The 17,383-nt window shown below is 31.7% G+C and overlaps 1 protein-coding gene across 3 annotated transcripts in view; it reads left to right on the top strand.

The window, feature by feature from the left end:
* Positions 1 to 335: 335 nt before the first annotated feature.
* The window catches only part of Atg2 (Autophagy-related 2), a 31,238-nt gene continuing 14,190 nt past the window's right edge, over positions 336 to 17,383 (top strand). For 2 of the 3 annotated variants that reach the window (XM_076411117.1, XM_076411116.1), the window contains exons 1-20: positions 336 to 593; positions 2,590 to 2,758; positions 2,817 to 2,960; positions 4,981 to 5,083; positions 5,142 to 5,333; positions 5,413 to 5,566; positions 5,634 to 5,791; positions 5,874 to 6,025; positions 6,108 to 6,260; positions 6,314 to 6,572; positions 7,803 to 8,078; positions 8,909 to 9,109; positions 11,205 to 11,480; positions 11,538 to 11,713; positions 13,136 to 13,432; positions 13,497 to 13,709; positions 13,782 to 13,907; positions 14,604 to 14,794; positions 14,851 to 15,038; positions 15,131 to 15,374. In XM_076411117.1, the coding sequence (XP_076267232.1) occupies positions 423 to 593; positions 2,590 to 2,758; positions 2,817 to 2,960; positions 4,981 to 5,083; positions 5,142 to 5,333; positions 5,413 to 5,566; positions 5,634 to 5,791; positions 5,874 to 6,025; positions 6,108 to 6,260; positions 6,314 to 6,572; positions 7,803 to 8,078; positions 8,909 to 9,109; positions 11,205 to 11,480; positions 11,538 to 11,713; positions 13,136 to 13,432; positions 13,497 to 13,709; positions 13,782 to 13,907; positions 14,604 to 14,794; positions 14,851 to 15,038; positions 15,131 to 15,374 (3,843 nt within the window). In that variant the 5' untranslated portion in view covers positions 336 to 422. The remainder of the gene's footprint in view (positions 594 to 2,589; positions 2,759 to 2,816; positions 2,961 to 4,980; positions 5,084 to 5,141; positions 5,334 to 5,412; positions 5,567 to 5,633; positions 5,792 to 5,873; positions 6,026 to 6,107; positions 6,261 to 6,313; positions 6,573 to 7,802; positions 8,079 to 8,908; positions 9,110 to 11,204; positions 11,481 to 11,537; positions 11,714 to 13,135; positions 13,433 to 13,496; positions 13,710 to 13,781; positions 13,908 to 14,603; positions 14,795 to 14,850; positions 15,039 to 15,130; positions 15,375 to 17,383) is intronic. The other variant, XM_076411118.1, reaches the window with a different exon arrangement.

Here is a 17,383-nt window from a genome sequence, read left to right as displayed (position 1 = left end):
ATACTTGAGTGTAATTTATAAATAATATTATCAACAACAGTAGATATTTTTTATTTTTTAGCATTTTTTTAAGTCAGATATTTGTAGTTATAATGAAACACAAGTTTTTGATATTTTATATTATTATTACTTCTTGTCTTAATAAATAATATGAACCGCATAGTTTATGAAAAACAAGATAAGTTTTAATATTACTTTATTATTTCAAGTTAAGTTTATAGTTACAAGTACCATAATTAACATAACATCTTAAAATAGTGTATGTTATACAAGGTTTTTAAATCAAGGCGCTTGCGCATGTCCGGAAGACAAGCAGCTGCTTTCTGTCAGAAACCACGCAGTCGAACGACAGTCAGCGAACATCAAAACAAAGTGCTCGGATGTAAATACATTTTCATAACAAGCATTTTTGAAGGTTCAAAATGTCGTGGTATAGAAACATAATACCGGAATGGGTGAAAAAAAGTGTTTGTTCCTGTCTGATTAAAAGATACCTCAGTGGATACATAGAAAACGAAGTAACCAAAGATCAACTGAATTTAGATTTGTACAATGGTCGAGCTACTGCCGAGAGAATTGGCCTTGCAGTCCAGGTAAAATTTAAATAAACATACGTAATTTTCGCATGGAATTTGAGTATTTATATTTGGTGTTAATGACATTAGCTAAAAATGGATTTTGCACGTGCCAAAGACAAGGGAGATCGCTCCTCGATCGTTGGATTTGTGATACGCTAAACAATGATGTCGATTGCTTCAAAAATTGCGTATCACGCAAAACTTACGTGATTTTTCTTATAAATTCGGAATATTTTTGAAGATCTCTCATAACATTAATGCTTTTTTTGTTTATGTTGTTACAATTAATATATATTTGACGTTTTATTATGATTCTTTTTTGTTATATTAACGTAAATTTGAATCTATACTGTCAATGCGTATCGTATTGTTTTTCTGCAAAATATTTATCTCGTTTAATACTTGTTTTAAAAACTTAGTTTTTAACCAATTTTAAAAGAATATATTTCCTCTGATATAAGGAATTAACGTATTATTCACAGTATTCATATGAAAAATTCTGAACATATTTATTTTACATTCATATTAAGCTTATCAGTTAAAATATTTTTTAACAGAAGTCTGGAATTATTCAGTAAATAAACCTTCTGTTTTGTTTACTTTTTATTAAACTGTAAAATACAACTAGTTTTTAACAACATTTTAAACCTTTTAAGTGCTTAATTTCTAAGTATTTTTATTTATTTTACTTTAATGCAGATTTTATTTACTTTCACTAGATGAATGAATGAATGAATATTCAGCCTTTCTGACAAAATTATTAGTAAACCTGATGACAAATATATTTACTAGTAATTAGATAATAAAATAGTGAAAATAAAATTGCTGCCATGAAATTCTTTTCCTCTGATTTTTTCTCATACTTTAAAATAGAAAACTCTATAATTTGTTTAATTTATTTTGTAATACTATTTATATATAAGCACTTTTTCTTAATAGTTACTGAAACATATAAATACATTATATTATTATAATTCAATACATTCGATCCCCGTGAATAATTAGTCCCCTTAAAAGTATAATTAATTATCCACACCACAAGATATGGTGCCAATGATGCTTAAATTTGATTATTTAATATATTTATGTATGCAAACTTATGCCTCACTGTTCTTTATTGATGTAATACGACTATTTATTTACAGCCACTTTTAGATAAGCAAAAATCATGTCTTATAATCCGGTTTCTATTTTAAGTACAAAATACTTCTATATTAATTAATTGTATCAATCTTTTTATAAAATAGAATTCTATTTGGCATGATATAGGAAATTATACTGCACACTTCTCTTATATATAATATATTATTTTTCAAGTATCAATGAACGCGCTACGTTACTAAAAGTATTAACTATTTGATTTTTTTACATTCTGACTTCGTTTAATACCCTTTACATGTAATTCAACAAGGTCATTGTTTCAATTATTTAAATTCAAAATTTAGTTGTTATTTTAAATATAACGTTAGACGGTATATCTTTAAATAATTATTCTTTTCTCTTTTGCCTTTATGTGTTTAAAACTTTAATATAATTTTAATTGTACTAGTACAAATATATAATTTACAAATTTTTTAATGTTGAGTTTCAGGTTTATATATACTTATTCCATTTATCTCCAAATATTCTTGATAAAAATAGTTTCCACAAAAATTGTTGAGATGTGAGTTGCCAACAATCAGAGGGAGCTAAATCTTGAGGATAAAATGGATATTGAGTCAAATACATAATTATCTATGGTGTACTATTCTTGAGCTTCGTTACACTTATTCCAATTATTTCGAAATATTCTGGATAAAAATTGTTTTACGCCGATTTCCATAAAATTGTTATGATGAAAATTGTCGAAAGTCAGAGAGAGCTAAATCTGGATAATTATATGGAGTAAGAATGTAACAATGGCTCGATAATAAATCTAAAAATAAAAAGACACGAATTTAATAGTACAATATTTTATCAAATACATCATGTTAAACAGCCTATCAGTATTTTTATTTCGGATAATTTTCAGTCTCTTAACGAACTTAGCGACGCACAAAATTGGCCATTTGAATTCGTCGCTGGTTATATAGATAAGATACACATTAGCGTGCCCTGGACCAGTATTCGGTCCAATTCAACACAAGTAGAAATATGCGGGTTGAAAGTCACAATACAGCCCAAACAAAGAAAAGAAGATGGTACGTTAGTTTAGTAATGTAATCTTCATTCAAACTCACAACCTACCTTAATTTTTAGCAACATCTATGTTCGAATCCATGTGGAACTCCATGACCAGCTCCATGCACTTAGCTGAGGAGATTGCCAACACTGAATGCAGAGATAATAGAGCAGCGCAAGGAATCGAAGCTATCGAAAAATTTGCACAAGTCATTGAGTCAAGTAAGGATACTACATGGGCATATATACATTTAAAATTATCTTATAGTTTGTTGAAATATAATTTTAATCGAAGGGTTTGAAGGTCTCGAAATAATTAACAAAATTAATTTAAACATATATGCGATCATTTAAACATACAAAAGAATCTTTATTTATAAAATTAATTTATTGCTACTGTTCAGTTAATTGTACTTACATCAATATACAAGCAGGACGAGTGTGCGATAAATATGTCAGAATGTATTTCCCAAATTAAAATCAAATTAGATTTCTTAAGCAAAAATTTAAGTTAAACCCTAAAAGTTCATATTCGCTTCAATCTTCTGATTTCCTGCATGCTGTTCAGTAGCTGTATTGCTTCTCCGTAGGTTTTGGATAATTGTTTAATGCTTTAGAACAACCCCATAAGTCCAAGTACGTTTTATAACAGACTGGTAAACTAATCTCTTTGATTTTGACTCGGATCAGCTCTGTTTTTTCTAACGTCCTGTTCTGCCTAACGTGATATTTCCAGTTTAATCCGCCATCGAGATGGATGTATACTAGTATATAACATAACTAGTATTTAGCTAATTCCGCTTGATGAATTTATCCGCCAAGTGATTAGGTTTTTATCATTTGACACATACATATTTGGAGCCATTAAGCTATATTTTCCGGTTCTAGTCCATTTGCGTATCTTGTTGACTGCTACATGTACTTTTTATAGCGCGCTAGGCACAGATATATATTTAGCCATGATGTCTTTCGTCGGCAAATGTTTCAAGATCTTTCTTTTATTATTGGTATATCAGCACTGTCCAGCAGTTGCGGGATTGGTATGCATGGAACACCAGCCGAAATTGGATTAAATGTTGAAAATGTCCCTTTATTTCTTCGTTGTCAATTTTTTTTCCCGAAAATATACGATTCTGCAATTGGCAATTGACATAAATTTGCTCATCTTGTGGACTAATCCAAAATGCTATACCCGGTCAAAAGCTGATGAGACATCCGGGAATATTACAGGGCAGGGCTCCTATACTTCAAACGCCTTTTCAATAAACGCTGTTACTCGATTTTCTCGATTTTTGAGTGGTGGTTTCAAGCAAGCTTCAAAAATTCAAATTGACAATCAGATTGATACTCAACTGTGATATTAATAATTTGCCGTTTGAACAATTTGGGACAAAATTTCTATTTTGTTTTCTGACCTCTTGATGAATCATACTGTTTCATAAAATCAATATGTGGATATAAATGCTGTAAAATGTAAAGTGTTTCTGTTAATTATTTTTCTTAAAATAGCAATTCGTATTCATATAAATCTTTACAATTACACAACATTCAAAATGTAGAGCTTTATACTCCAAACATCGTAAATATATATCCTTAAGCTGCATGTCATGTATCATGGTACCCGAAATTATTGAAACCAAGTTCAGTTGAATCTCCTCTATTTAGATAGGTCTAATAGTCCCTAATAATCACGAGTTTGTTTAACTTGTATTTATTTCCAATTTATTTTCACACAACCAGCATTCTAGCTTCCTAATTTTACAATTTATCTCATTACAAAAATCATGCAAATGTACTGACACTCGATTTTCTTCATTAATATCTCCCGTGCATCGACCTAAAGTACCCTTTCTTACCACAAATCCTTTACCATTCACTCGTTTTGAAGGCCTTTTTGAGTCCCATGAAAATCACACCTATTTTCATCAGTTGTAGAATTCCATTGGCCTAACACTGTTTGAATTACTGTTGCACACGTTAGAAGTATTGGAATCTTGCTACCAGAATATTGGGGCTACACTTTATGTATATCCCATGTCCATACAGTCAACAATTGTTGTTCATTGGTTTGATCATATTCCTTCGTTTAAGAACCAGTTGGTTACATCTAACAACGGCGTATATTTGTACGGGTATGGGTTTCTTATAAAACTACTGTTATCCCCTCCTTCCGTTTTTTGCCGAAGCTAGATCAATCTAATAATCAATTCATTTTTCATTGTAATATTTTTAAAATTTTTAGTTGTTAGAAGAATTAAAGTTAGATTTGTGGACACCGTAATTCAAATTGAACATCTACCGAAACAGTCCACAAAAGGCGTAGGTCTACTTATAAATATCGACTGGTATGTTTAACTAGTTTTTTTTTCTTTACTCTTCAAACATACCGTTTAACAATTTCAGTATGAACTACTGCGACGAGGCCAGCTTCGAAGATCCCACCATGGAAAATACATTTGATCCCAACATAGACGATTCAAGAAAAGCTTACCTTTTCGATTCTTTCACCGTAAAAAATCTGGTTATTGAGGGTATCAAATTGTCGACGATCGAATTTGCTAGCGTAGAAAGGACCACATCTCGATCATTCACCGTGTAAGTTATCTGACAAATTTATTATTTTTGATATATAATTATGCACATGATTTATTCTCGGATAATTTTCCAATTACAGTAGTACCAGTGGTGCTTCATCAAAACATGAAGATAGTGCATCAGAAAATGACGAAAGTGAGAGAATTGAATCTTCAGATGGATCTGAAGCTGAAGATGAACCAAGCCCAGATAGACACATAATATGTTTTGCGAAATTTAGCAGTAGACAAGAGGCAAGATTAACAAATCCAAACTCTGATCATAACTAATAATAATATTAATAAACCTATTATGTTACAGGTCAAAGTAAAGCTTAAGCAATCAGAAAATACAAACGGACCAAAAGTAGCGATAGATGTTAACTTAGGATCAGTGGTGTTATTTATGTCTCCAAGGCAGTTCCACATCTTAATGGAATTAGTTAATGGTTTTTGTAGCCCTGACTTGGAAGATCATAGGTGAGATTAACTGTTTACTTATCTTATATAAGGGATTTTCAATTTGGCAAATATATTTATCGTGCAATATTCTTATTCTTAGTAATATCCCAAATAGAAACCCATACCAACCGAGACCTATGACACAGAAAGATTATGATAGGGTTGAGGAACAGTTAATCCAAATGACTACCCCTATGAATCAATATCAACCATTTAATATGCAAACTGCACATGGATGGTCTGGCGATCTAGGTTTGTATATGATGAAACACAGACATTGTTTGAGGTGCAAATATCTCACTATCTAAATACCAATATTTTGCGTTTTATACAGATGACAGCTCAGATGATCAATATGTATTCATGGGAAACTGCTCAAATACCATGTATGGTAGTGCAGTTAGCGATAGTAATTCTATGGATTCTAGCATGACATCAAGTATAGGTAGCTTTGCAACAGACAATACAAACCAAAGCAGAAGGAGAGGTAAAATACAATCTCTTTGCGATTAATTATTTTGAAGAGAACTTTCCTTACAGTAAGCAATTTGGATGTGGATCCCACAGCGGAAATCTCCCGATTCCATGTCCGGTTGGCATCGTTGTCTGCTATTTTATTACATGAAGAATTTATGACGGCGCATGGTAGTAACGAAAAAGTATTAGTGAAACAAATTCAAAATACCGCCGACGAGTTCTTCAATAGCATAAATACTAATAGTTTTGTTGGTTTAAGTCACGACAGTTTTGAAGAAGTCCACAAGTTGTTCGACCAGTCATGTAAATTAAATCATTTAAGGTATATATATTTCCTGATATATAATTATAACTTTTAAAACGTTTAAATGTATGCTTACGGTAATTTTATATAAGACATTCAAACACTTCACACAAATTCACACACCAATTTTTTAAGGGATCATATTTTCACATTTAAAATATAACATCCCTACAAAACTTTGATGCATTTTCATGTTTTATTTTTTAATCTTAAGATTTCTTGATATATTATCCTAATGTTTACTCTGTGTAATTAACAAAACTCATTTATGTTCATTGATGTTTTTTAAGCTTAAATTTCATTACATTCATTAAATTAATTAGTGATTGTTGTTCAAGTCAGTTTCAGTAAAATTTTGCGATTCAAGCAACTCCTCTTGATATTTATAGTCGCTTGATATTTTCTATTTATAGTCTTCTTCTTCTATTCCACTGACAACTTGAGTAATGTTTTCAGTTAAAGTTTTAGTTTGTGTAATTTTGTTCATCATTTCCAAATCAAACCAGAACACAATTTCTTCCAATATGATTATAATGTGTAGGGCATCTGTTTCTTCAAGGATTTCTAAATAACTACTATCAACTCACAGTAATGTAATAGACCTTAAAGCTTAAAGACCTGGATTACTTAATCCTTAGGTTTGAATAATGTTGACATATTAGGGGATGGTCAAAATATCATCTTTATATATGTATTATAATTTTCCAAGAATTTACGCCTACCTTTTTCTTCAATATCATGAATTAGCCACAAAAATAGCATAAAAAATAACCTTGTCTTTTTGTTAGAAAAACCTTCGGTCGCGTTGGTGTCTGCAGATGCAGTTTAGTCCTTTTAAAATCTGCCAAAAGACGGTTTGCCATCTCGCTGATCATAAGAAATTTATTTTTCTTCTTTCTTTCTCTTCCGGTTGCAATCTTCTATTCATAGTAATAACGCGACGCTTTAAATGTGTAACTTTCTGAGTTAGGAACCTTTCTTGCAGATAGTGAAATTGAAGCTATTATTTCTTTATTAACGGATGTAATGCAAACTATTGGCCATCTTAAAACTCGAAAACGGGAACTGGTGAAGATAGGATTAGTTTGTTTGTTTTTAATGTACTAAGAAATTCTCTGTACCTGGTTTTTCCAACTTGTTATTCTTGTAACAACTTGTCTACTATGTTATTGTTTGTTGTTTTATAATATTCACTGATTAAAAATGTTTGCAACTATTTTTGTTATATATTGATAAATTTAATTTTAGGTTATTGGCGTACCCGCTGCATATTGAAGCAGATGAGAAGACAACGTCCTCTGCTTTCTCCATATCTGGCCATTTGACAGCCAACAAGCTGGAGCTAATCGAATGTTTGCATAATACTGGGGAGGCGAAACACATAGCCATTGCGAGTTTCTGTTCCTCAGATGGCGCTGCGCTGCCGAGTTCAGTGAAACCCAATGTAAAGTTGAAGTTCAAACATACAGAAAGAACAAACTCCACTATTAGCAGAAAATATAACGGTCCCAAAACAGACATATCGTAAGTACATTATTAAAGTAAACAATTCAAATCAATCAGTGAAAGCAAACATCCAAATGCAAACTTCATTCACGCTTGTGTTCAAGTATCTATAATAGTACATCAGGTACATATATCATATACAGGTATATATAATTTATCGTGTCAACATGCCGGTCTATTCGGTCGCTTTAGACAAATGGAGGGGTTTTCTTATGCTTGCTTCTTGGATTTATTGATTAACATTTCATATTTTCTGCAATTATTACGCACCCTAGTCGTCCGGATCTTGGTTTTTCCAATATTGTACCGGTTTTCAAACTACAACACTACTGAAAATATCAATTCATCGGTATCGTTGCGATTCACGTTACAAGTTAAACAAATATAAACTTTTGGACACCTTATAGTATGTATCATGCTTTTAAGTTTATATATCTAATTAAATAATACCAAAGTAATTCCATGACTGACAATTAATCAATTTCTACTTTTCATATCTTAGTATAGTTATTTTTTTAGACGCATAGACGATGTTTTAAATATGTTATGTATGTTATCAAGTATCAAGTGATTCTTTTACAGATTGTCCCAACAATGTTTACTAAATCTAATTCTTTATTATGAATAGATTTTAAATAATATTTCAGTGATTTTACTAAAAATTACAAACTGAACAATACTTGTTCAATGAATAGTTCTAAATTACTAAAAAACTAAAGATTTTCGCATTAAAATTTAATAACTTCCATAATTCTTATAATAATTATTATTATTTATTTTATATTAACTTTCAATTGTTAAAATGCGTATAACTTAATTCGTTTTTAAAACCTACTTTTTATATGCAGAATTTCACTGGACAAGTGTTCCGGAGAGTTTGACTTGTCCATAATTGACCGAATAGTAGGCCTTCTCCATTGTCCGCCCATATGCGACCCAGTTAAGCCAGAAAGGAATGTTTGGACTAACAAGCAATACATGTCCAAAAACAATTTGGAATCAACGTTCGATTTGAAAGTGAATTCTTCTATGTTAAATTTAAAACTCAGGTAAGAGATTTAATGCATATTGTCGAAAATTTGCTTTAACAACCTTATTATATTGTACATTATAATTAAGTTTATTAGGGTAATTTAGTTTACTCGTATTATTTTACATACATATGAATTATGACAGAATTTAAGACAAATACTTCTGATTTATTTTATTTTAAAGAAGAAACTAGATGATTTATTAAATCAATAGCATGAACGGTACTGCCGACCCAATCTAATATAAAGGAAAACGTTACAGTATATCTTAGATTAACCAGTACCGATTCAGTCATTCTATATATATATATATATATATATATATATATATATATATATATATATATATAACATATATATAACTGTGTTATCAGTCCTGCGTGTTATAAAGTCTAAGTTAAAGCCTAAGCTTTATGATTTATAAATCCTTTCCCCAATACCATCTAAGAATTTCTTCTTAGCGTTTCTTCTATATCTGTACTCTAGCATTTTACTAATGTCCCAACCATTTCGATTTTTATGCTTTTACATATAGAACTTTGGTTAAAATCTATATAATTTTTTTGTATCAGCTTTTGTTCTTTCAAAATTGTTGTTTCCCTCCAACACCTTCTTCTCCCCAACTTTCTTTTCATTTTTCTTTCCTCTTTAACTTTTTTTTAGCGTATTACTTTTCTTCAGATGTTATCAGTGCACTTCTTTAGCCAAGGCGTGCTAGCTTTGCTCCAGTCAATAATCAACTGACCCAACTTAATCAGACAATAAAATAAGAATTCTGTTGGTTAACCCTTTATTTTAACTCGACCAACAGTAAATAATAGTAATCAGAGTTAATGGAATGGAGATAATATTTTAGTATTTTGTTATATTTGTTTCACTATTCCTTTATACTGAGAGTCAAGAGAAAAACTTTCATCTCCATAGAATAGAAATTTTGTATGTCATGTTATTCATGATATTTGAATCAATAAAATTCTGATTTTATATTCTATTAGCATTCATTGTTTATTATAAGATCATTAGTTTTGTAAATTCGTTTACCATTGTGATTTAAATAAGATTCAACTTCAATCAAGATAAGAACAAGACTCATGTAGAAAATGTTATTATTCAAATTATTATTTCGTGGAAAACTGTTCTCAACAAAGCAATAGATGTTGCTGTGAAGGGTGATGAAGATTGATGAGGATTGTTGGAAGTTATGCTGAAAGAATGAATTATAAAGAAGTGAAATTGTTCTTACAATTTTACAACGGTAAAACAACATCGAAAAAAAGATTTTACTTTAGCAACGATCGAATCATTGACTCATTTTAGCACTTCAGCATTACGAAGCCGTGTGACAGCAAAGTCACAAGCAGAATTTCCATTCTTGCTGCAACAGTTTATTATTCACAACTCTTGTAATGTGTGATCGAACACTCTCAGTCAAGAGGATGACTTTGCATTTGTTATTGGGCTATTGTTTGTTTTTTACAAAAATAGGTCGTCGAAACTATTGAGTTGATGCCTTGACAGTTGAGTTGACATATGCAGTAACAATTTAATTCGGTTTTAACAGCTCATAATACACTACACCTTGTCAGTGCCATCATATACACAGCAACACCTGAATATTCCACTTCGGTGTCGATGTACTAACCGAACTAACGCATGATTTATTGCGATTGAAATTATTGTAGTGGATCAACTTTTCGTCTCTAATCACAATATGCCACAGAAAACTGGTTTATTTGTCTGAGTGAATTCACATTATTGAAATCGATGGATAATCTGTTTGAATGTCATTCAACAGTTTGAGCTAGGTTTTCGCCCAATCAGTATTTATCAATCACCAATAGAAATAGAATTGGAATAGAAAACTCATTCTTTTCTAACTTGTTTGATCCTCCAGACTGTTCTTTCTCTGACATTAAAATCACCAATTTTAAATCGTTGAAACCAAAATCGACAATTGGGATATGAAAGATCAGCGTCAAGTGTTTTATTGATTTTATTATCGTCTGTATACTCTGTCTAACTCAATATTACTAGATGGAAAACTATTATTTTATGTAGATAAATGTTAAAAATGGCTAATACGTTTCACTGAAATGCTTATAATTATTTACAGGTTCCCTATACCAGATTTTCGCCCAGCTCACGATATGAGCAAAGTTCCGTGGTGGGAGAGAAACGTTCGACCTGATTATTTATCTCTTGTCCTTAAGGATGCTAATTTCCACACAGTTTTTGTTACAAATCAAACGACGAATGAGTACTCGCTAGAGTGTAGACTGTTGGATATCTATTACTACGAGACAGAAAATTCCGCAGGTTTACATATTGCCAGATCCGGAAAAGAAGACAAATATATGAGTTCCTTAGAACAACATATCCCTCCTACAAAGTATGAAGTTATCATTCGTTAATTTATATGTCTTATACTACATGGAACATATTTTAGGTTGTCAATCAAAATATACCCGAAGTGCAACAACATTGAAGATGATTTTATTACGGATCCCATGACGCAATCTCTTTATGGGGCGTTCGAAAATCAGGGTAATATTGAGCCAGGTCCCTTTGGCTCAAAGAAAATTGTTCATGAAAGCGATATACCTCACAACAAACAGTCAAAAGGTATGTATCACTCTAGATAAAAATGTTATACTGGTAGCACGCTGATTAACAATTATTTATTAACAATAACTATTTGTAATTACTAACGGTTTAACAGGAAATTACATGATTGGGTTATCGGTAGAGAAATTAATCTATCCATATTATAAACCTAGAACTAACTTAGCATTTGGGAGGTTCTTGCACCATAGAAATACTTTAATACACTGCTGTAATTTTTATTTGATTTTTAATCTTGTTTTGACCTTTGAGCTTTGCTTTACTAAAATAAATAATATCATACCAGCATTATCAACTCAATTCTAAAAGAATGAATTAACTCAGTAATATTTAACAAATATAACATAATAAATAGTTCTTCAAACTGTATATTTAGAATGAACACTTTTTTATAAACACACTAATGAAGCAAGAAATATTCTGGTTTTTGGCTGTTCTTGCAACTTAATATCATAATGTAAACCAAATAAATCCTCTAATATTCATATTTCTGTGTGTTGCATGATTGATCATTATCTTTTTCAGCTTCCTTATGTTACATTTTTTTTACAATCAGTCATTAATACTATCATTCATTTTAAGATTATATTCCTCATATATATTTTATAAATATATATTAACCATTATTACATTTTTGTTTGTCATATCAACAGTTTTAACTCTGTAAATTTTAAAAAATGCAATGTTTTAAAAATAAAGGAAACAAATCAAAACATAATACTGACATCTTAATAACATCTACATCGACTAATACATCTAATGATAACGGAAGGATTAAGAAGGAAATCGTTGTGAAATTAGATTATGTAAAAGTTTTAAAAATTAATGCAACATGCTTGTTACATTCAATATCAAATATTTATAAGGAGTCCATTAGTCTTTTTATGATCATTTTCCTAAATTTGTTCAAAATTTTGATGATTATATCAAGGATTTTTAGAGGAAATGTGTACTGCCAGCTTCTTAAATATATTGTAGAATTATTTTTCTTCTTGAGCATTTGTAATTTTACAGTTGAATTTTGTCAAACAAAATTTCGCTTAAGCTTTCTTGCTTTGTTAGCTCAATGGTCTAGTTGATTGATTATTAAGTATATTCTTCAAACGCCAATTATACAGTTCTATGATTTCGTTTGCTTTTTTGTTATTAAATAACGAAGTTCATCACGTCGTATTTTTCCATAATTGGATGATTTCGACATATTGACACAACGTTGGAACTACACTCTCGAGATAAACAACATTAAAGCAACAAACATGAGAACGTATTCAGAAGGGTTTTACTTAATATTGAATGGTCATAGTGATCATGACGAAGGAACTGTCGAAAGGACTTCTGTGCTGCAAAACCGTTTAGATCGATCTACGTAGCTACAGTATTGCATGCAACAGTTTAGGTAGCGTGATGTACTCACATTTATAGATACTGAAGTGCTGGTGATTCCTGGAGACAAGGACGAGCTGGACGAGTTTGAAAAATCAACCACCGCCTCCACCGAAATTCTGGTTGAGCTGAATATGCCCATAGTTTCGCTCCAACTGCATTCTAAAAGGATCTACGAACTCATTTACAACAGAATAAATAACGACCTCTTGTTATGGACGTCGTCTGCACCGAAACCCGCTGTAAGTGATCCGTACAAAACAGCATACTCTGCCAATTTCAACGACTTCGATTCGGATGATAATTATATTATGGCCAAGAGTGGCGTCCAATTAGGTATTGTTTTAAGTCATTTCAAATTCGTGAAGAGTTTTTTGTTAATTTTTGTTTTTTTCTGTAGATTCTGATAGTGAATCGTCAGACGACTCCGATACTTTTGGAACGAATGTCTTCCACTCAACTTATGAGACGAAGTCGAAACATTCTTCCAGAGCCAACACAACATTGCCCAAGAGAACCAGCCAGAGCGAATTTGTGCTATCCCTACAAATAACTGAGGGCTTGTTGTCTCTGAATCCGCCAGTTCGAGATGCTGCCTCTAATGTTATACCAGGTACTAATTGTTTGTGATGATGAGTTAACATGAATGTTAAAAAAGAAATATTTAACTTTAAATTATTATTAGGTCAACAAGGAGAACTATTAATGAAGCTAACCAATGCTAGAGTGTTTGTCGTAAGTGGTTATAAAGGCGATAGCGACTTAGGATATGTTTGTGCACAAATAAGTGACGCACATCTTTATCATTGTGGTAAGTATTACTATTAGCACATGGTCTGAAAAGCCCCGGGCGTAACAAAGAAAACGGGTTTTTTTTCATCGGTTCATCAACGTAATTTCAATCAAGAGTCACACAATCACCACAACTTCACTTTTCGATCATTAAAACGATTTTGTGGATTTTTTAAATGTTTTCTGGTGTTACCGACTCATTTAGACGTCCACTGCGTTCTGCATCATGGGTGTCTACGACCACGGTTGAAGTCAGGAAACCAACGTGTTATTGTTGTTTCTAATGGAGCAGAGTCCTTATAACACTTTAGAACCCATTGCTTCGTTTGAACTGTAGTTTTTTCCATCAAGAACCAGTATAAAATTAAAACAGGAAATTGTTTTTGATATATTGATATGCATCAAAAAAGCATGATTTGAATAACAAAAATAGTGTCACTCTTACCATAATAACTCACAAACTTATTAGTCGAATATCATGAAGTTACAACAGCTTACTTTTGAAAGTTAGTACTAACTGAAAAAGCGGCGAATGCAATAAAACTAGCACCATCTATGTGTTAGGCCCGGGATTTTTCAGCCCCATGTTTCATTTGTTACAATCAAATTCTTCTAAACATTCCTATCATATTTTGGTGTAACTGAAAACATTTTCAATGCAGAAATATATAATGATATATATGATAAATATATAACAATAATTGTTCTCCTATAGATATGCAACCAACGCCTAGCACAGCCTCCCCCCTGAAAGAAGTTGATTCCACTGTAGGAAAATATTTATTTTCAACACTCTATCAATCAGATAGTAAAATCCTAGCTAGCTCCAGGAATAAAAGATCAGATCGGGAGATGTTTAGCGTTGCTATCAAGATTCAAGCCAATCATGAAACTCATCATGTCAAGGTAAATTCCTACCAAAGGATTTTCTCAGTATTATTTAATTGCACGGGTGTTTTCAGGCAATAACTGTATCCTTGGGGCTTAATAAGGCCACATTACGACATCGAATGAGCAAGGATTCTGATATGTGGATTTTACAGTTGATTGACTTTTTTAACGTTCAGGATTATCCAATTCCCGGGTATATAGCTAAGGACGTCTTGACTGAATTACACTTCAATCTGTGGGATTGCGCTATCGATTACAGGTAAACTAGATTGCATTTGTTGGCAATACTTTATCCAATTTCTTCATTATAATATACGATATGCGATATTTATGATGTTATTTATATTCTAGACCATTCCACTTACCATTGAGATCGGTTATTACTATAGGAAATTTTAGTCTTTGTTCGCACCTAACTGCTGTCTCCAATACTTCTACGTTACTGTTGCTATTTGAAGACTGCGGCTTATTTTTAAGCGACAAAGCCCCTCCCAAAAATGGTGTACCATCTATCGCTCCGGTAGATTTAGTGAAAGACTACGTTAACATAGTGGAGCTTGCGTTGTTTGAAATTAGCATTAAAACAACGGATAAGGTTAGTTCACTATAATTGCTTAGTTTAGGTGTTTTAACTTATTGAATTTCAAATTTCACTGTGCTGTTTAGTCTTTTGAGAATTGGTTCGGTGAATGAAGATAACCGGTCAATTGAAAAGTCCCCGGCCTACCATAGTAAAACACAGTTTTTTGGCAAAATTAGTTTTTTTATTCAACATAATTGCCTTCACGGGTGATACACTGTTTATAGCGACCCTCCAAAATTTCGATACCATTTTTGTAGTACGATTTGTCTTTTGCTTCAAAACAGGCCTCAGTTTCGGCGATGACCTCTTCATTCGACGAAAATTTCTTTCCAGTGAGCATCCTTTTGAGATCTGAGAACAGGAAATAGTCGTTGGGGGCCAGATCTGGAGAATACAGTGGATGAGGAAGCAATTCGAAGCCCAATTCATGGATTTTTGCCATCATTTTCACTGAATTGTGACACGGTGCGTTATCTTGGTGAAGCAGCACTTATCAGCTGTATTTTTTCCCTTCAAAAAGCAAGATTTTATAACACGCGAAATTCCTTTTTATCCATTTTTTTCACAATAACAAAAGTTGCTTCACTCAAAATGCTATAATTCACAAATTAATGATCCAACAGCTGTCAAATTTATACATGCATCTTTGGAGGGTTAGGGCTACCTAAAAAACATATGGATTTAATTCTAGTAGCGTCATTTATATGTTAGGCCGGGGACTTTTCAATTAACCTGTTAGGACGAAACGAAATAGTGATAGATTACTTTATACAATAATAAAGACTATCAAAATAGTAAATGAGAAAAAATGAGTATGTGAAAAAAACGAATGGATTGATAAAATGATGAAACAAAATATGCTGAATATATGTGGAAATTTTCGGATGCTGCTCTGTCTGTCTGTATCTTTGTATCTTTCGGTCCCACAGATACCGTTACTCTGGCACTTGAATATATAAAAGATGCTGATTATAAACTACTTATCGAACATTACCGTAGATTCTTAGTTTTTAGAGCTCTTAAATATCAAAAGATTATCAGAAAAGCTGTATGTTCCTGCACTAAAATTGGATATAGGAACGAAGTCTATAACGAAGAAGTAAATGTTGAATAAAAAAGTAAAATAAATATAGAATGTAGGGTTGTTGCGGATGCAAACATTTTGACATCCGCGGTTGCGTATGTATATTTTATAAAGATATTACAATATTAGGTACATAAACTTAATTTTTTAAATTATTTTGTTTTATCATGTTTTGAAAACAAAAGTAAAACACAATTTTCAATCTCGGGTTTTATAATGAAAAGCTTTGTTTAATAATCAAATCTAAAAATTGGTGAATTATATTTAATAAATAGCAATACTGCAGTCTTCTCAGCCTGTTAATGGATTATATATTAATCCAGCTCCACTAAATAGTTGGTAGCTGGGAACACTGTCTGGTGGAGGTGATAAATATCTGCGTGCGAATTTGGTAAGAGTTTTAAGTTTACTTGGAGTATCAAATGGATTTTCATTTAAATCCAGTTTTTTTTGTTACGATGAATAACTAATTCATTAGGGAGAAGAGTATCGGTACTATTGTCCTCAGGTTAACCTTCATCTTCGCTTGATTAATTTAATATCATGCCAAGATCACTTTTTAACCAAATCTTCTTACTCACAGTGGACGTTTCTGATTCAGTATCGAAGAAATCTCTCATTCTTTTTTTTTGTTTTTTTTTCAAATTTGCCGGTTATATAGGATAACCAGTAATTTACGTCGACAAGGCCATTTACCATCTCTAGTATTTCATCTAGGACATCTTCATCTAAGGATCTAAATACGTTGAAATTGCATATACGTGTCACGCAATCCTGGAATACTTTAAATTGCGGTTGATTTAATGTCTTGAAATTTTTCAAGTTGCTCTTGAGCAATGACTGAACAATCCAAATCATTTAAACAATGCTAATCGCATACCTCTTTCCATGTTGGAGCCTTCATCTAGTATCATTCAATGCACTTTTTCGATTAATA

This window comes from Rhynchophorus ferrugineus, unplaced genomic scaffold (genome assembly GCF_030347505.1).
Source record: "Rhynchophorus ferrugineus isolate W39M unplaced genomic scaffold, kcgeb_rfMv2 rfM8, whole genome shotgun sequence".
NCBI lineage: Eukaryota > Metazoa > Arthropoda > Insecta > Coleoptera > Curculionidae > Rhynchophorus > Rhynchophorus ferrugineus.
Note: the sequence above shows the minus strand (reverse complement) of the source record. Positions and strands in the feature narration are given on the sequence as shown.